Genomic DNA, 26,440 nt, shown 5'->3' on the forward strand with positions numbered 1-26,440 from the left:
ACGAAAAATCAATGTAGAACTGCAGAGTGCACTTCACGAGTTCGACACCCACGAGTCATACATCCCACGAGTGGGTCATGGGTCCCTGGAATGAACAAAACCCACTCGCTCGACATCAACTACAATAGGCACAAGAGCTATACGGTCCACGAGCTAGACACGATATAGGCAAATAATGCTCACGAGCTCGGCTCAACTTAAACAAGCACACGAGCTATTCGAGCCACGAGTTAGCCATTAGGCAAATAAGGCCTACGAACTATACGTGACATAACGTAGCTCAATGTACAAAATATCAAGCCCGTGCATTTTTTCCCTGCCTAGTGTCGAACTTGTGGGCCGTATGCGTATGACTCGTGGATGTGGAACTCATGTGGAACGCGTGGGATAAACCATCGGTTAAAACCATGTTTGATTCTTCTTCTTTTTTTTGCGGGAAGTTGCATAAGAGACTTTAATTTTTTTGTGTAATATGATGGTATGAAATCGATGGCAGTTCTTTAAATGATTCCAGCTAGGAAGAATCAAAACGGTTTACAGCATCAAGCAGTTAAAGATAAAGAATGTCGTTGTAATCCGAGTACAATAGTACCTTTAAATCAAACTTATACACTGTACTACATCAAGTGCCGTGTCTAATGAATATAATTAAAATTCCTCCGTATCCCACTTGCAAGATAATGGTGAGAATATTCCGTTACAAAGCTTATCATACTATGACATCTACTTGTAATGATAACATGATTAAGAAAAAAATGAATATGTAAATCACAAATGAATAAAAACATTTATGGCCATGCGAAGACTTTTATGCGTAATTTGTTTTGTTTTTTTTTCCCCGAAACGGGTGGGGTTTGGCTTCATGTGCAATCTCTACCATGTCCTTTGTCCGGTACTTTAACCCACCTACTATAATAAGTGATTCTGGAATCCCTTTTGGGTGTATTAACAATGTATTGTTCATATCGTATGAAAGTGAGTTCACTGACGGTTTACAAATCAAGTACATTGTATATTGTAATACTCCTATGCAACATCCCATGACCATTTGCAAGACCAACAATTACAAAAACAAGAACAACAACAAATCACTAATCATTTCACTCATCTCAATGCTTTACGATAAGTTTGTTGTTGTTTTGTTTGTCGATGTCCAAAAACTATGACCGTCGTAAGGCGGGAATTATTGACAGAGCAGACTCGAGGCGCCCACCGATTGTTTTATCTTCGAATGCCATTGGCATGTCATCAGATATTGAAACCCTGCTATGTTATCTTCTTACGATATATCTTGGATCTTAGCACAAGGGAGTGCCGCCTAGAAACTTAGCCCCATTACTGTCACTGACATGCTGCATGTATACCATGATCTGAGAATCAATGAATTCGTTCACAACAATATTCTTATTACTCCGGTGTCTCGCTGACCGCGGGCGTACCGCGCTGTGCTAATGCATTCACCATTGGGAATGCCTTGGCAATGTGGTCATAGAGCTACTAGTAGCTCCAAGATCTGGTGATAGTAAAAATAGTGTGTATAGACAATAGCGTAACATGATATACATAGTATAGTTGCGCAAGTGAACTCATTTGCAGTCCGAAAGATAACTAATATGTGGAATGTGGAATAACTTCGAAATGTCTTGCTTCCATGTTGCATATCATTTTTATCAATCGTTTCGATGTTCACACAATAGCTGGTTTCCGATGCCGAATAGAAATTATGACTTGCAGGAAATGATTGGTTCAAGGTATAACCAAAGAACAATATTAGCGCTTGAGATCAAGTGAATCGTCAATACATTTTTCAAACACAGTTATATACTAGTAATCTATTATTGAAGCGTAACTTAAGTAACCATTGTAAGCAGCAAATTGTTCAACAAACTTACCCGTTTTTTTTACTGAAGCATGACTCTCCATAGCCTAAGCGAACAGAATTGAAAAAATGATATTAAACAAACTTACTCTGATTAACACTGATCACTTTTGTTTGTTAATACTTTATAGTACTGTTTGAAGGAGAACACGTATTGTTATAACATTGAATACTGACAAATTGATACACTTAAAGCAACGTAACCGACACCCTATTTCAAATCCAGTTCTCACCCTAGATAATAATAATAACTTAAACCAACATTCATCGTTATAAAGCGCCAACCGACCCCGCCCCCTCAAAAAGAAAAAAAAAAAAAAATAGTCCACCTTTATACAGCTCATTTAGGGGTCAAGAGCCACACCTCACCCCCTTAACCCACTCTGTTTTGCAGCCAGTATGTCGTGCAGCAAAACACACGATGGGGAAAAAACCAGTAAAGCATGCAGCATAGTAGTAGGTAACCATAGTCTTCTTCTTCATTTTTTTTTTTTTGAGGGAGGGGGAGGAGTATAAAATCAATAATGTGTGTGCTCCGCAAAGACTTGGTCGATTTGGTTGCCCGCCCTCAACGACAGTGCTTCACGGGGCATGGTGGAATGGGTGTCAGTAATAGTTGTACCGTCTTCCTCGAGCCATTGGGTTCCGCTCAACGCTCATCTGGGGAAACAAGAGTGATATCATGTTTATTTACCAATGTATTACCTATATCGATACTCGTGCCTACTTCTACCTGTATCATAGGGCCTATATCAATTTATTTTATTCGTTTACTGTATTACTCCATGTACAGGTTCTATCTATCTATATCAATCTATTTTTATCTATGTCTATCTGCCAATAAAATGTTTATCTTGGAATTTTCCACGTGTTGGACTTCGACTTTTATTATATGTCGAAGGAGAAGTCTCGACAACGCCATTTTCAGTTCCAAAAAGGTTTTTATTAACAAAATTTTGTTCCCGCCTCGGTCCTTCGTCTGTGTATATACAGAACCTTGTTGGAATTACAAATAGTGTACTCGAGACTCCTCTTTCTGTATGATATGTCGATCTATCTAATCTGACATGTGAATTGTCACTTGTAGAAAATAATCGTAAAACATGTTAGTAAGCATGAATTTATCCATAATTTGCACGCTTTCATACTTTTATTGCAATGGAATCCTGATATCCCAACTCGTGAATTTCTTGGAAGTTTCCCTGTGGCCTGTGTGATGACATTAACACATAGTAGATGACATAATGTGCAGTTTTACTCATCGAACTCTAGATTCTGTTAGGAATCTTCTATACTACAGTATCATTTTACTTCTTTATCTTCTTTTGGCTGCTATGTGTAGGTGAGGATAGAAATCGAATGAATCTAAAACATGCTTAGAAACTCGGCTAGAATAATGAATTATATGACCTATAAGATACCATTCGAAACTCACCGATGAAGATTCGCTGCCATCAGCCACATACGGTGTAGAGAAATTGTCTTCACTATGAAAGCCCTGCAGGAGAAATAAAAAAAACAAAAAACAAAACAAATGTGGGGAACGCTGTGGCACAGTGAATAAGACTTTCGGCTCTCAACCGGAGGACCCGAGTTCGAATCCCGCCCAGTGCTTACGTCCTTGGACAAGGTGTTTTTACCCACTATGTCCCTCTCGATCCAGGTATATAAATGGGTACCTGGCAATGCTGGGGTAATAATAATGGCAGGGCCCTCTGGTAGAGCAGTGGCAACACTGAAGAGGCTACCCTGGATAAATAAGACCGTATTATTATTATTATTATTATTATTATTATTATTATTATTACTATCTCTATCTTCACAAGATATCTCTTGGAGATTAATATCACGTCAAGTTCCATCCTGGAACCTTAGACTTCCAGTACTTTTCTCAGGATTCGTGCCGTCCCCAGCAATGCTGCTTTTTGGAGCGTTTGCACTCGATTTGGCACACCAACATCGTCCAAGTGCCGTCGCAGCTGCTTTGGCGTTGTTCCGAGTGCTCCAACGACAATAGGGATCACCTTCGTTCTCATATTCCACAGGCGGCGAAGCTCTCTGGCAAGGTCTTGGTACTTCTCTATCTTTTCCTTCTCCTTCTCGGCTACTCTGCTGTCTCCCGGTACCGCGACATCGACGATTGTGCACATCTGTCGAGCCTTTTCTACGACGATGATATCCGGACGCCTGTGCTGGATGACATTGTCAGTTTGAACATCGAAATCCCACAGGATTTTAACTTGATCATTTTCAGAAACTTTCTGTGGTTCGTGCATATACCATTTGCTCTCACATGGTATTTCATGTTTTCTGCAAAGCTCCCAGTGAAGGACTTGTGCCAGTTTGTCATGTCGTCTTTTGTACTCCTTTTGCGCCAATTTACTACAGCCACATACGATATGTTGCACTGTCTCGTCTCTTTCTCGGCATATCCTGCATGTGGCATCCACATCTCTCTTCTGTATCTTGGCTTTCAGAGCATTGGTTGACAGTGCTTGCTCTTGGGCAGCGATGATCAGTCCTTCTGTCTCCTTCTTCAGTTCTCCTTTCTTCAGCCATAACCATGTGTCAGTACTGCTGATGTTCTCCGTCTCTCTGCAAAACTGCCCGTGCAGCTGCTTTTCTCTCCACTTTGCAGATCTTTCTGTTCGTTTCTGGCTTTTGAAAGTAAGTGGATCAATGGCGTTTACATTATTTCCACTTTCAACCAGAACGGCTCGAAGGAGTTTTTCCTCACTGTTGTTTATGTAATTGTTGAGGCTGATTTGCTCCATTTCAACGCAATCTGGCGCACTCACGAGCCCTCGGCCTCCTTCTTTCCTTGGCAGGTACAACCTGTCGACATCAGCACTCATTTGGTGGGTTTTGTAGATCGAGAGCATCTTTCTTGTCTTCCGATCCATACCAGCCAGTTCCGCCTTCGTCCATTCGACCACTCCTCCTGTGTATCTCAAAACTGCTACCGCCCAGGTGTTTAGAGCTGTGATCACGTGTCCGCCATTTAAGTGTGATTTTAGTACACTTTTTACACGTGAGAAGTACTCCTTCGTCACAGACACTTTGATAGCATTGTTCGAGACTTCATCAGATTCCAACACTCCGAGGTATTTGTAATTCTCTCCTTCCTCCAAACTCTGTAGTATTCTTCCATCAGGGAGTGGTATTCCTGCACTCTTCACTCGTCTCCCTCTCTTCATAACCAGGGTAGCGCACTTGTTGATGCCGAAGTCCATGCCGATGTCTTTGCTGACCAGACGAACCGTTTGAACTAGCTTGTCGCACTGCTTCTCGTCTTTACAAAAGAGCTTAAGGTCGTCCATGAACAGCAGATGATTGAGGGAGCCATGATTTCCTCCGAGGTCATAACCGGCCGATACATTTCGCAGAACGCTTGTAAGTGGAATGAGTGATATAACGAAGAGGAGAGGTGACAGTGAGTCCCCTTGGAATATTCCTCGTTGTATTCTCACCTGACCAAGATCTTTGCCATTCGATGTGAGGGTTGTGCACCATGCCTTCATAGAATTTGTCAGTAAAGCTCGGATGTTATCTGCAAGTCCGAACATTTGCAAGCATTCATCGATCCACGAATGAGGCACCATATCATAAGCCTTCTTATAATCGATCCAGGCTACACACAGGTTGGTCCTCCTTCTCTTGGAATTTCTCATCACCATTTTGTCAATTAGTAGTTGGTCTTTAGTTCCTCTGCACCCTCGCCGCCCACCTTTTTGTTCGACAGGGAATAAGTCCTTCCCTTCAATGAAGCAATACATCTCATTCGCTATGATGCCAGTCATTAACTTCCATATCATGTTTAAACAAGTTATGGGTCTGTAATTTGAGGCAACATTACCTTTGGATTTGTCCTTCATGATGAGGACCGTCCTGCCTGTGGTCATCCAGTGGGGAACCTCCCCGCTCTCTAGAGCAAGCTGTAGTTGCTTTGCTATTCTCTCACGGACTGCCGTGAAATGTTTGATCCAAAATCAATGCACTGCGTCTGGTCCTGCTGCTTTCCAGTTCGGCATTTTGCTCAGTTGTCTCTTCACTTTTTGTGTATCAATGAAGATGTTTTCTTGTTTCTCGACATGCTTGAGCTGTCTCTTGACATCTTTTAGCCATTGTGCATCCTTGTTGTGTTCAACTGGATTACCCCAAATCTTACCCCAGAATTGTTGACATTCGACTGGGTCTGGATGTTCCTCCTGGTGATTTCTAGTACCACTCAATTCCTCATATAATCTCTTCTGGTTCGTCTTGAAGAGTTTGTTCTGTCTGAATTGCGTTACACGTTGCTGGTATCGTTTTACCTTGGCAGCCTTCGCCGTCACACGCTGCTTGAGCTCTTCAATGACGACAGTCCTCCCTTTTTCTTTTACGTTGTACCTTTCTCAATTTGAGATAGTCCTCTGATTTTCTTACAGTGCCTCTTTTCGCTCTCAGTCAGTTTACTTATAGCAGCCCTCATCTCCGTTATTTGTCCCTCCAGCCGTCTTTTCCACCATGGTTCAGTTTTATTAACTTTCTGCTTAGAATGAACTTTAAATCCAAGATCTTCAGTTACAACTTTGGCTGCAGCATAAAGTAGAGCGTTTGTGTCTGTTATGCATGTGGTATCGATGGCGTCCAATACTTCGTTAACGTCCCTAACATGTCCCATCAGCTTGCGTTTGTCTACTGAATTGAGAGCTGGTAGCTTTCTTCTTTGAGAATCTGTCATATATTCCAAGATTCTCGACCTTATTGTTGTTTTTTCTTCAGAGAGTTTGAATTCAATTCGTGATGCTTCCGTATCTGCCCCCATCTGTTCATTGTCCTCATCACTAGCGTGGAGCGTGGTATTTGGAGCACAGTTATCATTTATGGGTCTATTATTCTGCAATGTATCGTTATTTGTATCTCTCTGCTCCACCTCTCTCTTTATCTCCTCCAACTCGACTTCAGAGAACCATCGATTTACTCTTATAGCTCTGACTTGATCAGCTAATCTCTGCTCTGATATTGCAAAGAGTTCTTCCTCGTCCCAAAAGCGCTTCATGCGCTGTCGATAACCTCTCTTCCTTGGCTCACTTTTAAAGTAACACTTCATTACAACTTTGTTGGTTGTTCTACTCCACTTTCGTCTCTGCACATTGTCAATCATTTTCTCATGTTGATCATGGTCAGTGTTTTGTTTACGTCCAGGAGACGCCTGACCATCCACGTCTCTCCTGACGGGTGAGAGACGGTTCATAGAACCAGACTCATATCCACTGTTAGATGAATTATCTTTTACAGTCTTTATATCCATCACTGTTATCGAGTGAGATTAAATAGGTGTGGACTCACCTAACTCAGGCGTGAACTGGGGTCCATTCTCTCCGTAGACAGGATACAGCAGGCAACTTTCAGCACTCTGATGCTTCAGGTTCGAGTGATTATACAATGTACCACAAAATCTCACTTTTTGTTACTTGTAATCGTTGATTGTATATCACACAGAATCTTCGTATCCAACCCGGGTGCGCGTGATGTTTCCTCCCGGGTGCGCGTAGGCTTTCAGTCTGTTGGTTGCGCGGTGTTTTCTTCCTGCGCGCGAGTGTTCAATTCAAATATTTCCAACCCTGAAAATGTGACATAAATCACCTTTTTCCTGCTTCCAGAGAGGTCAACACCAAAAAAGGTCCAGATGAGCGTGATCTTGATATCAAATGCAATCCAATGGTACCTATTTTGGAATATGTTGATGAATGTAAACCCCTTTTCGAGATAGTATTTTAAGAGCCTGAGAAACACGTCTGCTCCCGTTAAGCGCACGTATTGTCATACGTCATTATTATTATTATTATTATTATTATTTTCATTATTATTATTACTATTATTATTATTGTTATTATTATTATTATTATCATCATTATTATTACTATTACTATTATTATTATTATTTTTAATTGCATTCATTGGTTCTACGTGTTTGAGCTGATAAAACCTGTGTATAGTAGTAGTCACTCAAGTGACGTAAGATTACACTTTTACATTACCTGTATCATAAATGGAAGCTCAAACTATACAGAGATGTATTTTGGATATACACTACGTCATTGGCATACTTTCGGAGCGATCCACGTCACACTATTACAGTGTATATCAGCTAGATGTTAGTGTTACTGTTAGATCCCCGTTAGCTTTAATGTTCCATTATAGATGTACCCCTATAGATGTACCCCGTTGATCTGATTAGAATAAGTGTGTTTGATTTGAGTTTATTTGCAAGCTATGCCCATAGGTAACTTAACTCTCTTCTATCGCTATGTTGACTTTTGTCAGCATTGTAAAGTACTCATTGTTTCTGTTATTGTGTATCACTGTATTATTCATTCTTACATAATTCCGTATGATACTTTAATACTTGTGTACTTTTTACAGATTAATACACGAATATACGATATGATTTGTCAGTAGTATACTTTGTACCATGTATAGTTTTTTCGTGTTATGGTAATTAAGTATGATTAATTTGAATTGAATTGAAAAGGCGATCTTTGTAAACAGGTAGCCGGCAAAGCTGAGTTTATGACAATTGGTCATGTTGGCTGTGTTTTTAGATAGTGAACGTCCTGTGTAACACTCGTGCCTGTCATCATGGCCATATTCAATGTAGTTACATAAACACAATACTAATTGTCATATCACAGCACAAAAGGGATGCAGTAAGATGTAAGGTGTCTTCATTAACGTTCTTGGCTATCATTAACGAGCTTTAGATCTGCGACGCGAACGTTAAGACGACGCAGAATCTCGGGTTGGACAATGGAAACAGTTGTCTCGCGTATGTGCAGAACACCACTTTTTTGGGCCTAATAGCGTCGTCTTAGCGTTCGCGTCGCAGACCTCGGGGTCGCCATTATTGTTTGGTTTACGAAGGAGACGGTTGTTAGATAATGTATGAAATGTATACGGGACGCGGGATAATATCATATGTGAATATATGTAATATTTACTTTTATATGTTTATGTATTCGGATATAATTCTGAAGCAGAGAAATATTTTCTATTTGCTGATCATTATTACTGACTCAAGATGGTTTTTATATTTTCTTTTAACTCATGAGGATGAACGTGATTGACTTAGGAAAGAGTCAGGAATAGCTTTGCTTGCTTGTGCAGTGATAACCATTGGTAGAATCTTGTTATCGAATGTGCTGATGTTCATGTTAATCTGTAAACTTTCACAGTTGTCGCCAGGGAGTTTCTTCGTAGTTCTACACACCAAGAAGGGTGTCGTTTTACACTTTAACAAAACCTCAACTTCACAGCTTCTTTTACTGCTTTCCTAACTCTTCTTTGTTTTCCATTATTTCAGACGTCAGGTATAGCTAATTTACATCAGGGACGAATCCAGCAATTCCGTAAAGGGGAGGGTCATAACAAAATTAAAGGGGAGCATGCCCCCCAGTTTTTCTTTTTGTCTTTTATTCTTTTAACCAAAAATAAAGGGGGTGGGGGGCGGGGCGCACGCACGGTGTGCCCCTGCCTGCATCTCTGCCACTGTATAATATGAATCATAAAGCTGCAAAAACCTTGTCATTCGGATATACAAATTTACCTGAAAGCTCTTTACAACATTTTCTCTGTCTTTCTTACTATTTTCTCCCACATTTTCATGATGAAAAAAGTAAGATGAAGATGGATGATGAACGGTACCACTGAGGTTTGTAAAAGTCTCACCTCCGAGAATGGTCTGTTCCAACGCACCCCGGGCGGGTAGGCTCGCAAGTGGCGGTCGCGGTCCATGTTGATCTGGTCAATGGCTCGCCGGACGGCCTCCCTTCGGTGGTCGAGAGAATACTCGGTAGACTGGTCATCGTCGTCTCCGTCCCAATATCCGTAGTTTCGCACGGGGCCGCCATCATCGCGATTGCTATATAATACGTGTCACAAAACAACGACAGCAACAAGAGAAGACATGAGCAAAACACGTACAGCAAAACGAAAGAAGAATATTGTTTTGTGAAAGCCAAGTTGCAGGCGTAGAGTCATTTTCATTGGCCAATTGTGTTTGATCCCAGGCTGCCAAATAAATTATCATTCTAGTCATTTCTGGCAGCAAAAATTAGAACATACTATTTTATCATTGTTTCTATTATTTTCTCCCACAGGAATGAGGTAAACTGTAGTACATACAAGTAGTCTCTGATTTGAAATGAAACACTTCATACTTTAAGTTTAAAAGGTGTCACGCGATGGTAACAAAAAAGTACTTCCAAGTGGTACATGAAATACCGTGCTGCCCAACCCCCAAGTTTTGTCAAATCTACTATTTCTGTCCAATCCCTTTAAAAAACTCCCAACAGGAGTGATTTTACACGATTCCGTTTTAGATTTCTTTAATGAAAAAAACAACAACATTTGATTGATGATTATGAAATCAAAAATACGTTTTTCCTACTTATTTTTTTAATTTTACAGAAGTCATTTTTATTACTATTTAACAGTCGTAATTTGATTTTTTTTTCATGCAAAAAAAGAAGAAGCAAGAGACACGATGGAACCACACATTAATATTGCTCAATTTTAGTAGGCCCCTCTCCTTTTGAAAAGAATTAGATATCTATGATATCATTGTACTGCAAAAGTCTAGACTAGACATATCCACGGAATGATATTTTACTCTGCTCTGGAGTCCTACCTTCGCCATGGCCAAGAGAGTAACAGTAATGTCAGATGACCTCTGTCTTACCGCATGAATATACCTGTTCACATCGTGTTAAGATGATTAAAAGTTATAATCCTGATAAAAATCAGCAGAACCATTTCTGCATTGCTCCATGAGGATAAAAAGGAAGAAGCGTCACTCATCGTATACCAACCTCATAAGGACCTTTGCCAAGCGCGTGCGTCTGGAATACGCGACGTACATGCAGCATATACCGGCCATGGTAGCCAGGAAGAAGAACGACACGCAGCCGAGAATGATACCGACGATGACCGCCGGGTCCAAGACTCCGTCGTCGGTGGTCGGTGCACCTGCAAGTAACGAGGTTTATGGTTGTGTCTTGTGTTTGTTAATTGGGAGCTCTAAAAATGTCTAATCCTCTCAATAAACAGTGACGTGGAAAAGGCCAAAATTTAGCACAATTTTTTATTCTCCTGTTTCTATGCTCTTGCTTTTTTTTTATCGAAACCAATTCGAATTGTGGCGTTGGCTTACCCTGTAATGATCTGTGTTCAACTGACCCGAACACAGACAAACATCATGTTTACAGAAGTTACACCGATTACTTTCGTTTTCAGGTCTTTTCGAGTTCTCGAGATCAGATTTGTCAAGAATACCACATACAGTACGTACGACATTTGAGTAGGTGAGTTAAAATGCCGAAGTTTCAAGCACAAGCCAAAAATACAATATTTCTAATGACCCCTTCGTGTGGAAGATAATATTATATCATCGGTCAACAGAATTTTCACTTTGATTACCTCATTACAACGTAGCGTTACTGTATGGTCTCAATTGCTGTTTACTTTGTACAAATTCACATGCATTATCCTTGCCACCTCGTATGAGTATGTAATAGTGAACAATTGATTGAACATACATTGTGAATGTGCTAGCCTCTATGGACCGCAAATCATACCCCTAGGTATGAGGGCTTCTCTACGACACTGTTGTGACTGTATGTAAGCAATATCGATGGATATCAAGCATCATTCTATTCTTTATAATAATTATGTGATGTTATTTTTTTTCTTTCATCAGTTTATTGAGAAATATGAGAATACATTGAAATGCTATGAACTTTTTTTTTCCACCGGAAGGAAACAAATGTGATGAAAGAAAAAGAAATAGAATAGAAATTAAAACATACCCTCAACGACGATGCTCGAGATTAAAAATGTCCCGTTGGCTGCTGTATTCACCGACTCAACGGTCAATCCCTTGATGGCTTCGACGAGATCATTGACTTGCTGCTGACTGGTCCCGTACACGTTGATGTCGAGGAAGGCGATGACACTGCCGTTTCTGAGAGCTGTAATGACAACATCCACGTTGTCATCTGTTGAATTGATAGCTTCTATGATCTGTGTGAGATAACAAGAATGTTCCAGGGACCAAAATGAAGCAGTTTTTGGTATGTAGTGCTCATGGGCAAAAGAAGATCAAGAATCGATTCATGCTTCATTAAAAAAATCCTCTGCGTTGTAAATTTAACACTTACAACGCATCGGTAAATACTTGCATTTCCGATCTTACTGAGAGCAACGTCCACATTATCACTCATTGATCTGACAGTTTGGAAAAACAATTAAGAATATGAACAGAACAAACAAAAACAACAAACAACAAACTAAACACTTTCCATCGAATTTTCCAAGTTTATCATCAACGACGAATTGAAATTAGAAAATTTTAAACATAAAACTCTACGTCGTAGTTTATATCATCGCCAGATGTCACATGCAGGATTATCAACATTATCGTGTTTATGCTGTTCAGGAAGATTTTGCAAATGACCTGATTCTACATTGCGGTATTCTGGTACAATGTAAAATGTTTTAGCCTTATAAAATAGCGCGTATGAAGAGTCAGTGTCGAAAGATGATGCTTAGATAAGCTATTATTCCTTTTGTTTCTTTAGATTTCACAGAAGTTTCTGTTGATATAGCAATTTAAACTTATGTTGACATTTTCATAATGACTATAATTCAAACAGTTTTACTGATATTGTTATCATGATTACTTTTATTATCAGAGTCAATTCAATTCAATCCAATTCAATTTTTGTCAAAAAACATATACGTACTGCTTTCTTTCGAATTAGAAAATAAGGTAAGCAAGGCAATGTTAAATGAAAAGTAAAAGACAGTAAAGAACCTAATTACTAGTATATATTGTGGTGAATACTGTAAATGAGAATTGGTATTGCGCTTTATGCAAAAAAAAAAAAATGTTGGAAACAACCATGACCACGTGATCGATCGAGCGCTATAGCAAAGCATCTGTGGTGATATCCCAGAATCCAATTTGAAGTAATTTTCTCAGAGAGAAAAGGCAAATAAGGAGAGAAAAGAATCAAACAAACGAAGAGGAAACAAACTCACAGCCATTTCGATATCACTCTGCAAATTTAGGAAGGCGCTGCTGCTCATATTCATCAGCTCGGTGGTCACGTAAGGCAGGTCTGTACCTCTGCTTCTCTCGATAGTGATATTTGCCGACACTTGTGCAGTGTCTAAGAAGAAAGAAATCGACAAGGAAGACCATGTGGAAACAATTGAAAATGTGTACTCCTCCATCTTTGAGTCCCCTTTGGTAGTCTTTTTTAATATCACATTAAATCTTTATTCATGTTGATATAAAATGAAACATGATACTATTTATTGCTAATTGCTGATATTTGCTTATAATCAACTATCAACTGTCATCACCAGATGGTATCATGTTTCCTTTGATGCGTATCCATGAAAATTTTTGCTTCTACGTATTATATATACATGCAATGAATGCAGTACCCGCTGAAAAAGCCCCAATAAAGTAAGAAAATAGAAAGAAGAAGTTATTTCTGGACCAGTGGAATACTATTTTTCATACCTTAAAGTATAATGCCTCCATTACCTAGGAGTTCATCAAAAGTTGGTACAATATTTCTTGCATATATTTGTCTATGCAATTGATTGACAAATTGCCCTACATCGACGTTAAAATAAGCACTGAATTGATCAGTGTTTTAGTAGTAGCCATGATAAAAAATCATGGGCGTACATACTCGAGCAGGATTCGAACCTACGACCTCCTGATCACCGGACAGGCGTCATCTCCACTAGACCACCGAGCTTTCGCCCGAAAGCAAGTGTTGGTTCTAATCCTTATAGCATGCAGCGGGTACTGCTTTGTTATTCAAATTCATGAATTTCTTCCGTCGAGATGTTTTCTTTGCAATTGATTGACAAATTGCCCTACATCGACGTTAAAATAAGCACTGAATTGATCAGTGTTTTAGTAGTAGCCATGATAAAAAATCATGGGCGTACATACTCGAGCAGGATTCGAACCTACGACCTCCTGATCACCGGACAGGCGTCATCTCCACTAGACCACCGAGCTTTCGCCCGAAAGCAAGTGTTGGTTCTAATCCTTATAGCATGCAGCGGGTACTGCTTTGTTATTCAAATTCATGAATTTCTTCCGTCGAGATGTTTTCTTTGCAATTGATTGACAAATTGCCCTACATCGACGTTAAAATAAGCACTGAATTGATCAGTGTTTTAGTAGTAGCCATGATAAAAAATCATGGGCGTACATACTCGAGCAGGATTCGAACCTACGACCTCCTGATCACCGGACAGGCGTCATCTCCACTAGACCACCGAGCTTTCGCCCGAAAGCAAGTGTTGGTTCTAATCCTTATAGCATGCAGCGGGTACTGCTTTGTTATTCAAATTCATGAATTTCTTCCGTCGAGATGTTTTCTTTGCAATTGATTGACAAATTGCCCTACATCGACGTTAAAATAAGCACTGAATTGATCAGTGTTTTAGTAGTAGCCATGATAAAAAATCATGGGCGTACATACTCGAGCAGGATTCGAACCTACGACCTCCTGATCACCGGACAGGCGTCATCTCCACTAGACCACCGAGCTTTCGCCCGAAAGCAAGTGTTGGTTCTAATCCTTATAGCATGCAGCGGGTACTGCTTTGTTATTCAAATTCATGAATTTCTTCCGTCGAGATGTTTTCTTTGCAATTGATTGACAAATTGCCCTACATCGACGTTAAAATAAGCACTGAATTGATCAGTGTTTTAGTAGTAGCCATGATAAAAAATCATGGGCGTACATACTCGAGCAGGATTCGAACCTACGACCTCCTGATCACCGGACAGGCGTCATCTCCACTAGACCACCGAGCTTTCGCCCGAAAGCAAGTGTTGGTTCTAATCCTTATAGCATGCAGCGGGTACTGCTTTGTTATTCAAATTCATGAATTTCTTCCGTCGAGATGTTTTCTTTGCAATTGATTGACAAATTGCCCTACATCGACGTTAAAATAAGCACTGAATTGATCAGTGTTTTAGTAGTAGCCATGATAAAAAATCATGGGCGTACATACTCGAGCAGGATTCGAACCTACGACCTCCTGATCACCGGACAGGCGTCATCTCCACTAGACCACCGAGCTTTCGCCCGAAAGCAAGTGTTGGTTCTAATCCTTATAGCATGCAGCGGGTACTGCTTTGTTATTCAAATTCATGAATTTCTTCCGTCGAGATGTTTTCTTTGCAATTGATTGACAAATTGCCCTACATCGACGTTAAAATAAGCACTGAATTGATCAGTGTTTTAGTAGTAGCCATGATAAAAAATCATGGGCGTACATACTCGAGCAGGATTCGAACCTACGACCTCCTGATCACCGGACAGGCGTCATCTCCACTAGACCACCGAGCTTTCGCCCGAAAGCAAGTGTTGGTTCTAATCCTTATAGCATGCAGCGGGTACTGCTTTGTTATTCAAATTCATGAATTTCTTCCGTCGAGATGTTTTCTTTGCAATTGATTGACAAATTGCCCTACATCGACGTTAAAATAAGCACTGAATTGATCAGTGTTTTAGTAGTAGCCATGATAAAAAATCATGGGCGTACATACTCGAGCAGGATTCGAACCTACGACCTCCTGATCACCGGACAGGCGTCATCTCCACTAGACCACCGAGCTTTCGCCCGAAAGCAAGTGTTGGTTCTAATCCTTATAGCATGCAGCGGGTACTGCTTTGTTATTCAAATTCATGAATTTCTTCCGTCGAGATGTTTTCTTTGCAATTGATTGACAAATTGCCCTACATCGACGTTAAAATAAGCACTGAATTGATCAGTGTTTTAGTAGTAGCCATGATAAAAAATCATGGGCGTACATACTCGAGCAGGATTCGAACCTACGACCTCCTGATCACCGGACAGGCGTCATCTCCACTAGACCACCGAGCTTTCGCCCGAAAGCAAGTGTTGGTTCTAATCCTTATAGCATGCAGCGGGTACTGCTTTGTTATTCAAATTCATGAATTTCTTCCGTCGAGATGTTTTCTTTGCAATTGATTGACAAATTGCCCTACATCGACGTTAAAATAAGCACTGAATTGATCAGTGTTTTAGTAGTAGCCATGATAAAAAATCATGGGCGTACATACTCGAGCAGGATTCGAACCTACGACCTCCTGATCACCGGACAGGCGTCATCTCCACTAGACCACCGAGCTTTCGCCCGAAAGCAAGTGTTGGTTCTAATCCTTATAGCATGCAGCGGGTACTGCTTTGTTATTCAAATTCATGAATTTCTTCCGTCGAGATGTTTTCTTTGCAATTGATTGACAAATTGCCCTACATCGACGTTAAAATAAGCACTGAATTGATCAGTGTTTTAGTAGTAGCCATGATAAAAAATCATGGGCGTACATACTCGAGCAGGATTCGAACCTACGACCTCCTGATCACCGGACAGGCGTCATCTCCACTAGACCACCGAGCTTTCGCCCGAAAGCAAGTGTTGGTTCTAATCCTTATAGCATGCAGCGGGTACTGCTTTGTTATTCAAATTCATGAATTTCTTCCGTCGAGATGTTTTCTTTGCAATTGATTGACAAATTGCCCTACATCGACGTTAAAATAAGCACTGAATTGATCAGTGTTTTAGTAGTAGCCATGATAAAAAATCATGGGCGTACATACTCGAGCAGGATTCGAACCTACGACCTCCTGATCACCGGACAGGCGTCATCTCCACTAGACCACCGAGCTTTCGCCCGAAAGCAAGTGTTGGTTCTAATCCTTATAGCATGCAGCGGGTACTGCTTTGTTATTCAAATTCATGAATTTCTTCCGTCGAGATGTTTTCTTTGCAATTGATTGACAAATTGCCCTACATCGACGTTAAAATAAGCACTGAATTGATCAGTGTTTTAGTAGTAGCCATGATAAAAAATCATGGGCGTACATACTCGAGCAGGATTCGAACCTACGACCTCCTGATCACCGGACAGGCGTCATCTCCACTAGACCACCGAGCTTTCGCCCGAAAGCAAGTGTTGGTTCTAATCCTTATAGCATGCAGCGGGTACTGCTTTGTTATTCAAATTCATGAATTTCTTCCGTCGAGATGTTTTCTTTGCAATTGATTGACAAATTGCCCTACATCGACGTTAAAATAAGCACTGAATTGATCAGTGTTTTAGTAGTAGCCATGATAAAAAATCATGGGCGTACATACTCGAGCAGGATTCGAACCTACGACCTCCTGATCACCGGACAGGCGTCATCTCCACTAGACCACCGAGCTTTCGCCCGAAAGCAAGTGTTGGTTCTAATCCTTATAGCATGCAGCGGGTACTGCTTTGTTATTCAAATTCATGAATTTCTTCCGTCGAGATGTTTTCTTTGCAATTGATTGACAAATTGCCCTACATCGACGTTAAAATAAGCACTGAATTGATCAGTGTTTTAGTAGTAGCCATGATAAAAAATCATGGGCGTACATACTCGAGCAGGATTCGAACCTACGACCTCCTGATCACCGGACAGGCGTCATCTCCACTAGACCACCGAGCTTTCGCCCGAAAGCAAGTGTTGGTTCTAATCCTTATAGCATGCAGCGGGTACTGCTTTGTTATTCAAATTCATGAATTTCTTCCGTCGAGATGTTTTCTTTGCAATTGATTGACAAATTGCCCTACATCGACGTTAAAATAAGCACTGAATTGATCAGTGTTTTAGTAGTAGCCATGATAAAAAATCATGGGCGTACATACTCGAGCAGGATTCGAACCTACGACCTCCTGATCACCGGACAGGCGTCATCTCCACTAGACCACCGAGCTTTCGCCCGAAAGCAAGTGTTGGTTCTAATCCTTATAGCATGCAGCGGGTACTGCTTTGTTATTCAAATTCATGAATTTCTTCCGTCGAGATGTTTTCTTTGCAATTGATTGACAAATTGCCCTACATCGACGTTAAAATAAGCACTGAATTGATCAGTGTTTTAGTAGTAGCCATGATAAAAAATCATGGGCGTACATACTCGAGCAGGATTCGAACCTACGACCTCCTGATCACCGGACAGGCGTCATCTCCACTAGACCACCGAGCTTTCGCCCGAAAGCAAGTGTTGGTTCTAATCCTTATAGCATGCAGCGGGTACTGCTTTGTTATTCAAATTCATGAATTTCTTCCGTCGAGATGTTTTCTTTGCAATTGATTGACAAATTGCCCTACATCGACGTTAAAATAAGCACTGAATTGATCAGTGTTTTAGTAGTAGCCATGATAAAAAATCATGGGCGTACATACTCGAGCAGGATTCGAACCTACGACCTCCTGATCACCGGACAGGCGTCATCTCCACTAGACCACCGAGCTTTCGCCCGAAAGCAAGTGTTGGTTCTAATCCTTATAGCATGCAGCGGGTACTGCTTTGTTATTCAAATTCATGAATTTCTTCCGTCGAGATGTTTTCTTTGCAATTGATTGACAAATTGCCCTACATCGACGTTAAAATAAGCACTGAATTGATCAGTGTTTTAGTAGTAGCCATGATAAAAAATCATGGGCGTACATACTCGAGCAGGATTCGAACCTACGACCTCCTGATCACCGGACAGGCGTCATCTCCACTAGACCACCGAGCTTTCGCCCGAAAGCAAGTGTTGGTTCTAATCCTTATAGCATGCAGCGGGTACTGCTTTGTTATTCAAATTCATGAATTTCTTCCGTCGAGATGTTTTCTTTGCAATTGATTGACAAATTGCCCTACATCGACGTTAAAATAAGCACTGAATTGATCAGTGTTTTAGTAGTAGCCATGATAAAAAATCATGGGCGTACATACTCGAGCAGGATTCGAACCTACGACCTCCTGATCACCGGACAGGCGTCATCTCCACTAGACCACCGAGCTTTCGCCCGAAAGCAAGTGTTGGTTCTAATCCTTATAGCATGCAGCGGGTACTGCTTTGTTATTCAAATTCATGAATTTCTTCCGTCGAGATGTTTTCTTTGCAATTGATTGACAAATTGCCCTACATCGACGTTAAAATAAGCACTGAATTGATCAGTGTTTTAGTAGTAGCCATGATAAAAAATCATGGGCGTACATACTCGAGCAGGATTCGAACCTACGACCTCCTGATCACCGGACAGGCGTCATCTCCACTAGACCACCGAGCTTTCGCCCGAAAGCAAGTGTTGGTTCTAATCCTTATAGCATGCAGCGGGTACTGCTTTGTTATTCAAATTCATGAATTTCTTCCGTCGAGATGTTTTCTTTGCAATTGATTGACAAATTGCCCTACATCGACGTTAAAATAAGCACTGAATTGATCAGTGTTTTAGTAGTAGCCATGATAAAAAATCATGGGCGTACATACTCGAGCAGGATTCGAACCTACGACCTCCTGATCACCGGACAGGCGTCATCTCCACTAGACCACCGAGCTTTCGCCCGAAAGCAAGTGTTGGTTCTAATCCTTATAGCATGCAGCGGGTACTGCTTTGTTATTCAAATTCATGAATTTCTTCCGTCGAGATGTTTTCTTTGCAATTGATTGACAAATTGCCCTACATCGACGTTAAAATAAGCACTGAATTGATCAGTGTTTTAGTAGTAGCCATGATAAAAAATCATGGGCGTACATACTCGAGCAGGATTCGAACCTACGACCTCCTGATCACCGGACAGGCGTCATCTCCACTAGACCACCGAGCTTTCGCCCGAAAGCAAGTGTTGGTTCTAATCCTTATAGCATGCAGCGGGTACTGCTTTGTTATTCAAATTCATGAATTTCTTCCGTCGAGATGTTTTCTTTGCAATTGATTGACAAATTGCCCTACATCGACGTTAAAATAAGCACTGAATTGATCAGTGTTTTAGTAGTAGCCATGATAAAAAATCATGGGCGTACATACTCGAGCAGGATTCGAACCTACGACCTCCTGATCACCGGACAGGCGTCATCTCCACTAGACCACCGAGCTTTCGCCCGAAAGCAAGTGTTGGTTCTAATCCTTATAGCATGCAGCGGGTACTGCTTTGTTATTCAAATTCATGAATTTCTTCCGTCGAGATGTTTTCTTTGCAATTGATTGACAAATTGCCCTACATCGACGTTAAAATAAGCACTGAATTGATCAGTGTTTTAGTAGTAGCCATGATAAAAAATCATGGGCGTACATACTCGAGCAGGATTCGAACCTACGACCTCCTGATCACCGGACAGGCGTCATCTCCACTAGACCACCGAGCTTTCGCCCGAAAGCAAGTGTTGGTTCTAATCCTTATAGCATGCAATTGCAAAGAAAACATCTCGACGGAAGAAATTCATGAATTTGAATAACAAAGCAGTACCCGCTGCATGCTATAAGGATTAGAACCAACACTTGCTTTCGGGCGAAAGCTCGGTGGTCTAGTGGAGATGACGCCTGTCCGGTGATCAGGAGGTCGTAGGTTCGAATCCTGCTCGAGTATGTACGCCCATGATTTTTTATCATGGCTACTACTAAAACACTGATCAATTCAGTGCTTATTTTAACGTCGATGTAGGGCAATTTGTCAATCAATTGCAAAGAAAACATCTCGACGGAAGAAATTCATGAATTTGAATAACAAAGCAGTACCCGCTGCATGCTATAAGGATTAGAACCAACACTTGCTTTCGGGCGAAAGCTCGGTGGTCTAGTGGAGATGACGCCTGTCCGGTGATCAGGAGGTCGTAGGTTCGAATCCTGCTCGAGTATGTACGCCCATGATTTTTTTATCATGGCTACTACTAAAACACTGATCAATTCAGTGCTTATTTTAACGTCGATGTAGGGCAATTTGTCAATCAATTGCAAAGAAAACATCTCGACGGAAGAAATTCATGAATTTGAATAACAAAGCAGTACCCGCTGCATGCTATAAGGATTAGAACCAACACTTGCTTTCGGGCGAAAGCTCGGTGGTCTAGTGGAGATGACGCCTGTCCGGTGATCAGGAGGTCGTAGGTTCGAATCCTGCTCGAGTATGTACGCCCATGATTTTTTATCATGGCTACTACTAAAACACTGATCAATTCAGTGCTTATTTTAACGTCGATGTAGGGCAATTTGTCAATCAATTGCAAAGAAAACATCTCGACGGAAGAAATTCATGAATTTGAATAACAAAGCAGTACCCGCTGCATGCTATAAGGATTAGAACCAACACTTGCTTTCGGGCGAAAGCTCGGTGGTCTAGTGGAGATGACGCCTGTCCGGTGATCAGGAGGTCGTAGGTTCGAATCCTGCTCGAGTATGTACGCCCATGATTTTTTATCATGGCTACTACTAAAACACTGATCAATTCAGTGCTTATTTTAACGTCGATGTAGGGCAATTTGTCAATCAATTGCAAAGAAAACATCTCGACGGAAGAAATTCATGAATTTGAATAACAAAGCAGTACCCGCTGCATGCTATAAGGATTAGAACCAACACTTGCTTTCGGGCGAAAGCTCGGTGGTCTAGTGGAGATGACGCCTGTCCGGTGATCAGGAGGTCGTAGGTTCGAATCCTGCTCGAGTATGTACGCCCATGATTTTTTATCATGGCTACTACTAAAACACTGATCAATTCAGTGCTTATTTTAACGTCGATGTAGGGCAATTTGTCAATCAATTGCAAAGAAAACATCTCGACGGAAGAAATTCATGAATTTGAATAACAAAGCAGTACCCGCTGCATGCTATAAGGATTAGAACCAACACTTGCTTTCGGGCGAAAGCTCGGTGGTCTAGTGGAGATGACGCCTGTCCGGTGATCAGGAGGTCGTAGGTTCGAATCCTGCTCGAGTATGTACGCCCATGATTTTTTATCATGGCTACTACTAAAACACTGATCAATTCAGTGCTTATTTTAACGTCGATGTAGGGCAATTTGTCAATCAATTGCAAAGAAAACATCTCGACGGAAGAAATTCATGAATTTGAATAACAAAGCAGTACCCGCTGCATGCTATAAGGATTAGAACCAACACTTGCTTTCGGGCGAAAGCTCGGTGGTCTAGTGGAGATGACGCCTGTCCGGTGATCAGGAGGTCGTAGGTTCGAATCCTGCTCGAGTATGTACGCCCATGATTTTTTATCATGGCTACTACTAAAACACTGATCAATTCAGTGCTTATTTTAACGTCGATGTAGGGCAATTTGTCAATCAATTGCAAAGAAAACATCTCGACGGAAGAAATTCATGAATTTGAATAACAAAGCAGTACCCGCTGCATGCTATAAGGATTAGAACCAACACTTGCTTTCGGGCGAAAGCTCGGTGGTCTAGTGGAGATGACGCCTGTCCGGTGATCAGGAGGTCGTAGGTTCGAATCCTGCTCGAGTATGTACGCCCATGATTTTTTATCATGGCTACTACTAAAACACTGATCAATTCAGTGCTTATTTTAACGTCGATGTAGGGCAATTTGTCAATCAATTGCAAAGAAAACATCTCGACGGAAGAAATTCATGAATTTGAATAACAAAGCAGTACCCGCTGCATGCTATAAGGATTAGAACCAACACTTGCTTTCGGGCGAAAGCTCGGTGGTCTAGTGGAGATGACGCCTGTCCGGTGATCAGGAGGTCGTAGGTTCGAATCCTGCTCGAGTATGTACGCCCATGATTTTTTATCATGGCTACTACTAAAACACTGATCAATTCAGTGCTTATTTTAACGTCGATGTAGGGCAATTTGTCAATCAATTGCAAAGAAAACATCTCGACGGAAGAAATTCATGAATTTGAATAACAAAGCAGTACCCGCTGCATGCTATAAGGATTAGAACCAACACTTGCTTTCGGGCGAAAGCTCGGTGGTCTAGTGGAGATGACGCCTGTCCGGTGATCAGGAGGTCGTAGGTTCGAATCCTGCTCGAGTATGTACGCCCATGATTTTTTATCATGGCTACTACTAAAACACTGATCAATTCAGTGCTTATTTTAACGTCGATGTAGGGCAATTTGTCAATCAATTGCAAAGAAAACATCTCGACGGAAGAAATTCATGAATTTGAATAACAAAGCAGTACCCGCTGCATGCTATAAGGATTAGAACCAACACTTGCTTTCGGGCGAAAGCTCGGTGGTCTAGTGGAGATGACGCCTGTCCGGTGATCAGGAGGTCGTAGGTTCGAATCCTGCTCGAGTATGTACGCCCATGATTTTTTATCATGGCTACTACTAAAACACTGATCAATTCAGTGCTTATTTTAACGTCGATGTAGGGCAATTTGTCAATCAATTGCAAAGAAAACATCTCGACGGAAGAAATTCATGAATTTGAATAACAAAGCAGTACCCGCTGCATGCTATAAGGATTAGAACCAACACTTGCTTTCGGGCGAAAGCTCGGTGGTCTAGTGGAGATGACGCCTGTCCGGTGATCAGGAGGTCGTAGGTTCGAATCCTGCTCGAGTATGTACGCCCATGATTTTTTATCATGGCTACTACTAAAACACTGATCAATTCAGTGCTTATTTTAACGTCGATGTAGGGCAATTTGTCAATCAATTGCAAAGAAAACATCTCGACGGAAGAAATTCATGAATTTGAATAACAAAGCAGTACCCGCTGCATGCTATAAGGATTAGAACCAACACTTGCTTTCGGGCGAAAGCTCGGTGGTCTAGTGGAGATGACGCCTGTCCGGTGATCAGGAGGTCGTAGGTTCGAATCCTGCTCGAGTATGTACGCCCATGATTTTTTATCATGGCTACTACTAAAACACTGATCAATTCAGTGCTTATTTTAACGTCGATGTAGGGCAATTTGTCAATCAATTGCAAAGAAAACATCTCGACGGAAGAAATTCATGAATTTGAATAACAAAGCAGTACCCGCTGCATGCTATAAGGATTAGAACCAACACTTGCTTTCGGGCGAAAGCTCGGTGGTCTAGTGGAGATGACGCCTGTCCGGTGATCAGGAGGTCGTAGGTTCGAATCCTGCTCGAGTATGTACGCCCATGATTTTTTATCATGGCTACTACTAAAACACTGATCAATTCAGTGCTTATTTTAACGTCGATGTAGGGCAATTTGTCAATCAATTGCAAAGAAAACATCTCGACGGAAGAAATTCATGAATTTGAATAACAAAGCAGTACCCGCTGCATGCTATAAGGATTAGAACCAACACTTGCTTTCGGGCGAAAGCTCGGTGGTCTAGTGGAGATGACGCCTGTCCGGTGATCAGGAGGTCGTAGGTTCGAATCCTGCTCGAGTATGTACGCCCATGATTTTTTATCATGGCTACTACTAAAACACTGATCAATTCAGTGCTTATTTTAACGTCGATGTAGGGCAATTTGTCAATCAATTGCAAAGAAAACATCTCGACGGAAGAAATTCATGAATTTGAATAACAAAGCAGTACCCGCTGCATGCTATAAGGATTAGAACCAACACTTGCTTTCGGGCGAAAGCTCGGTGGTCTAGTGGAGATGACGCCTGTCCGGTGATCAGGAGGTCGTAGGTTCGAATCCTGCTCGAGTATGTACGCCCATGATTTTTTTATCATGGCTACTACTAAAACACTGATCAATTCAGTGCTTATTTTAACGTCGATGTAGGGCAATTTGTCAATCAATTGCAAAGAAAACATCTCGACGGAAGAAATTCATGAATTTGAATAACAAAGCAGTACCCGCTGCATGCTATAAGTTCAAGTTCAAGTTCAAAGTTTATTTCATTTTTCAACAAAAAACATATGTTTCACTTCATTTTGTAACAGAAAATAAGGTAAGTAGAACATAGTGAAATAAAAAGAGTATAACAATTGAGGACCTAAAGTAATCATACATTGTATTGCAAGAAAGAAACATAAGTGATCAAAGCGAAATACATGTATACCGTTGTTTTAAATGCGAAAAATGGAGGGACCCACTAAAAAGACAGAGCTTGTAGTATGTGGGTCCCTCTGGAGAAGAACATCAACGAAAAGATCCTAAATTGAACCGTCGTATATACAAACAGATAACAAAGTGGAAGAAGTCTGGAAGCCCACTAGAAATTAGATTAACAAATAAATACATTTACATAGACGCGAACTAACATAAAACAGGACTAGACAGCAAGACAACTACTAAAGAAAAGGTTGTAAAGGACAAAACGGGATGGACAAGACTGACGAACTGAAGACAAAATAGCAGACAAGAACGCAAACAAGAGACAGAAACAGTAACAGAACAACAGAAACAACATAAACATAAACATAAACAGCGATCTTCGGCAGAAGCATGCCGAGAGAAACAGAAGATAGTTGCTGGGGAAAGCGAAATTTTGACGCCTTGAAGAAAGACAAGAAAATAGAAAATAGAGGGATATATGAACCGAGGTAGCACACGGAGAGTCATCTACTAGACTCTATGGGTAAAAAATGGCATAGATGACAACATTGCAAACCTCTTCGAGTAGGGGACAAAGTAAACAGGTTAGTATAAAAAAAAGCCAAAAGGTTAATTCAGTATTGTAGAGTCATACGATTGCAATAAAAAAGACTTCAGTCTCCTCTTGAAAGAGTATATGGATGGAGCATCTTTTAAGTCATGATTCAAAGAATTCCAATAATTTGGGCCTACATAAATAAGTGAGTTTTTAGCAAAAATCGTTCTTAAAAGAGGTAAATGAAATTCACCAGATCGCCTAGTGGGATATTTGTGAAATGATTGATTTTTTAGGAACATAGAATCAAAAATAGATGGAAGCAAGTTATTACAATACTTGTACATAAATTGCCCTAAATTAAACAAAAACAAATCTGTCATTTTTAAGAGCTTGTTGGAGGCAAACAACATATTTGTATGAGAACATACAGAGGAATTACAGATAACACGAAGAGCTTTCTTTTGTAAAAGAAACACTTTGTCTAATAAATTCTGATGAGTGTTGCCCCAAACTAATACTCCATAATTAAGATGAGGCAATATTAACGACGAATATAACATAAGTAATGATTTTTGTGAAATATAAAATTTCAATCTATTTATTATACCTATATTACGTGATACTATATTACAAACATTATCAACATGTGATTTCCAGGAAAGTTTGTCATCCACAATGACACCCAAAAATTTAGTATGTGAGACTCTTTGTAGATGAGAGTCATCTAATACTATATTCATACTTAAACTGTCAACAGTGTTACTAAAAAGCATATATTTCGTTTTTTGAGCATTGAGTGATAGCCTATTGGCCCTGACCCAATTTGTCACTTTCTTCAACTCAATGTTGATTTTATGAACAAGAAAATCAATATCATTATGGGCAAAAAATACATTTGTGTCATCTGCAAAATGAATAAAAGAGAGGCTGTCGGATACGCGACAAAAATCATTGATATAAATAATGAACAATAACGGCCCTAAAAGACTTCCCTGTGGGACGCCGCATTTGACTTCTCTGACATCTGAATCATAGTTTTTAATTGTTACAAATTGTTTTCTATCAACTAAATAACTCCTGAACCACTCCAAGGCCTTCCCACGTATTCCATAATGCGATAACTTATAAAGTAAAATATCATG

The 26,440-nt window shown here is 40.7% G+C and overlaps 1 protein-coding gene across 1 annotated transcript in view; it reads right to left on the reverse strand.

Moving 5' to 3' along the window:
- Positions 1-2,355: 2,355 nt before the first annotated feature.
- The window catches only part of LOC139719223 (uncharacterized), a 74,729-nt gene continuing 50,644 nt past the window's right edge, over positions 2,356-26,440 (reverse strand). Inside the window, exons 27-32 of the mRNA XM_071630653.1 lie at positions 12,962-13,092; positions 11,728-11,941; positions 10,732-10,888; positions 9,590-9,782; positions 3,315-3,377; positions 2,356-2,539 (exon numbers count right to left, since the gene is read on the reverse strand). Coding sequence (XP_071486754.1) covers positions 2,486-2,539; positions 3,315-3,377; positions 9,590-9,782; positions 10,732-10,888; positions 11,728-11,941; positions 12,962-13,092 — 812 coding nt within the window. The 3' untranslated portion in view covers positions 2,356-2,485. The remainder of the gene's footprint in view (positions 2,540-3,314; positions 3,378-9,589; positions 9,783-10,731; positions 10,889-11,727; positions 11,942-12,961; positions 13,093-26,440) is intronic.

The sequence above is a fragment of the Diadema antillarum genome, unplaced genomic scaffold (assembly GCF_040938485.1).
Source record: "Diadema antillarum isolate AM-2024a unplaced genomic scaffold, OU_Dant_1.0 scf00000107, whole genome shotgun sequence".
NCBI lineage: Eukaryota > Metazoa > Echinodermata > Echinoidea > Diadematoida > Diadematidae > Diadema > Diadema antillarum.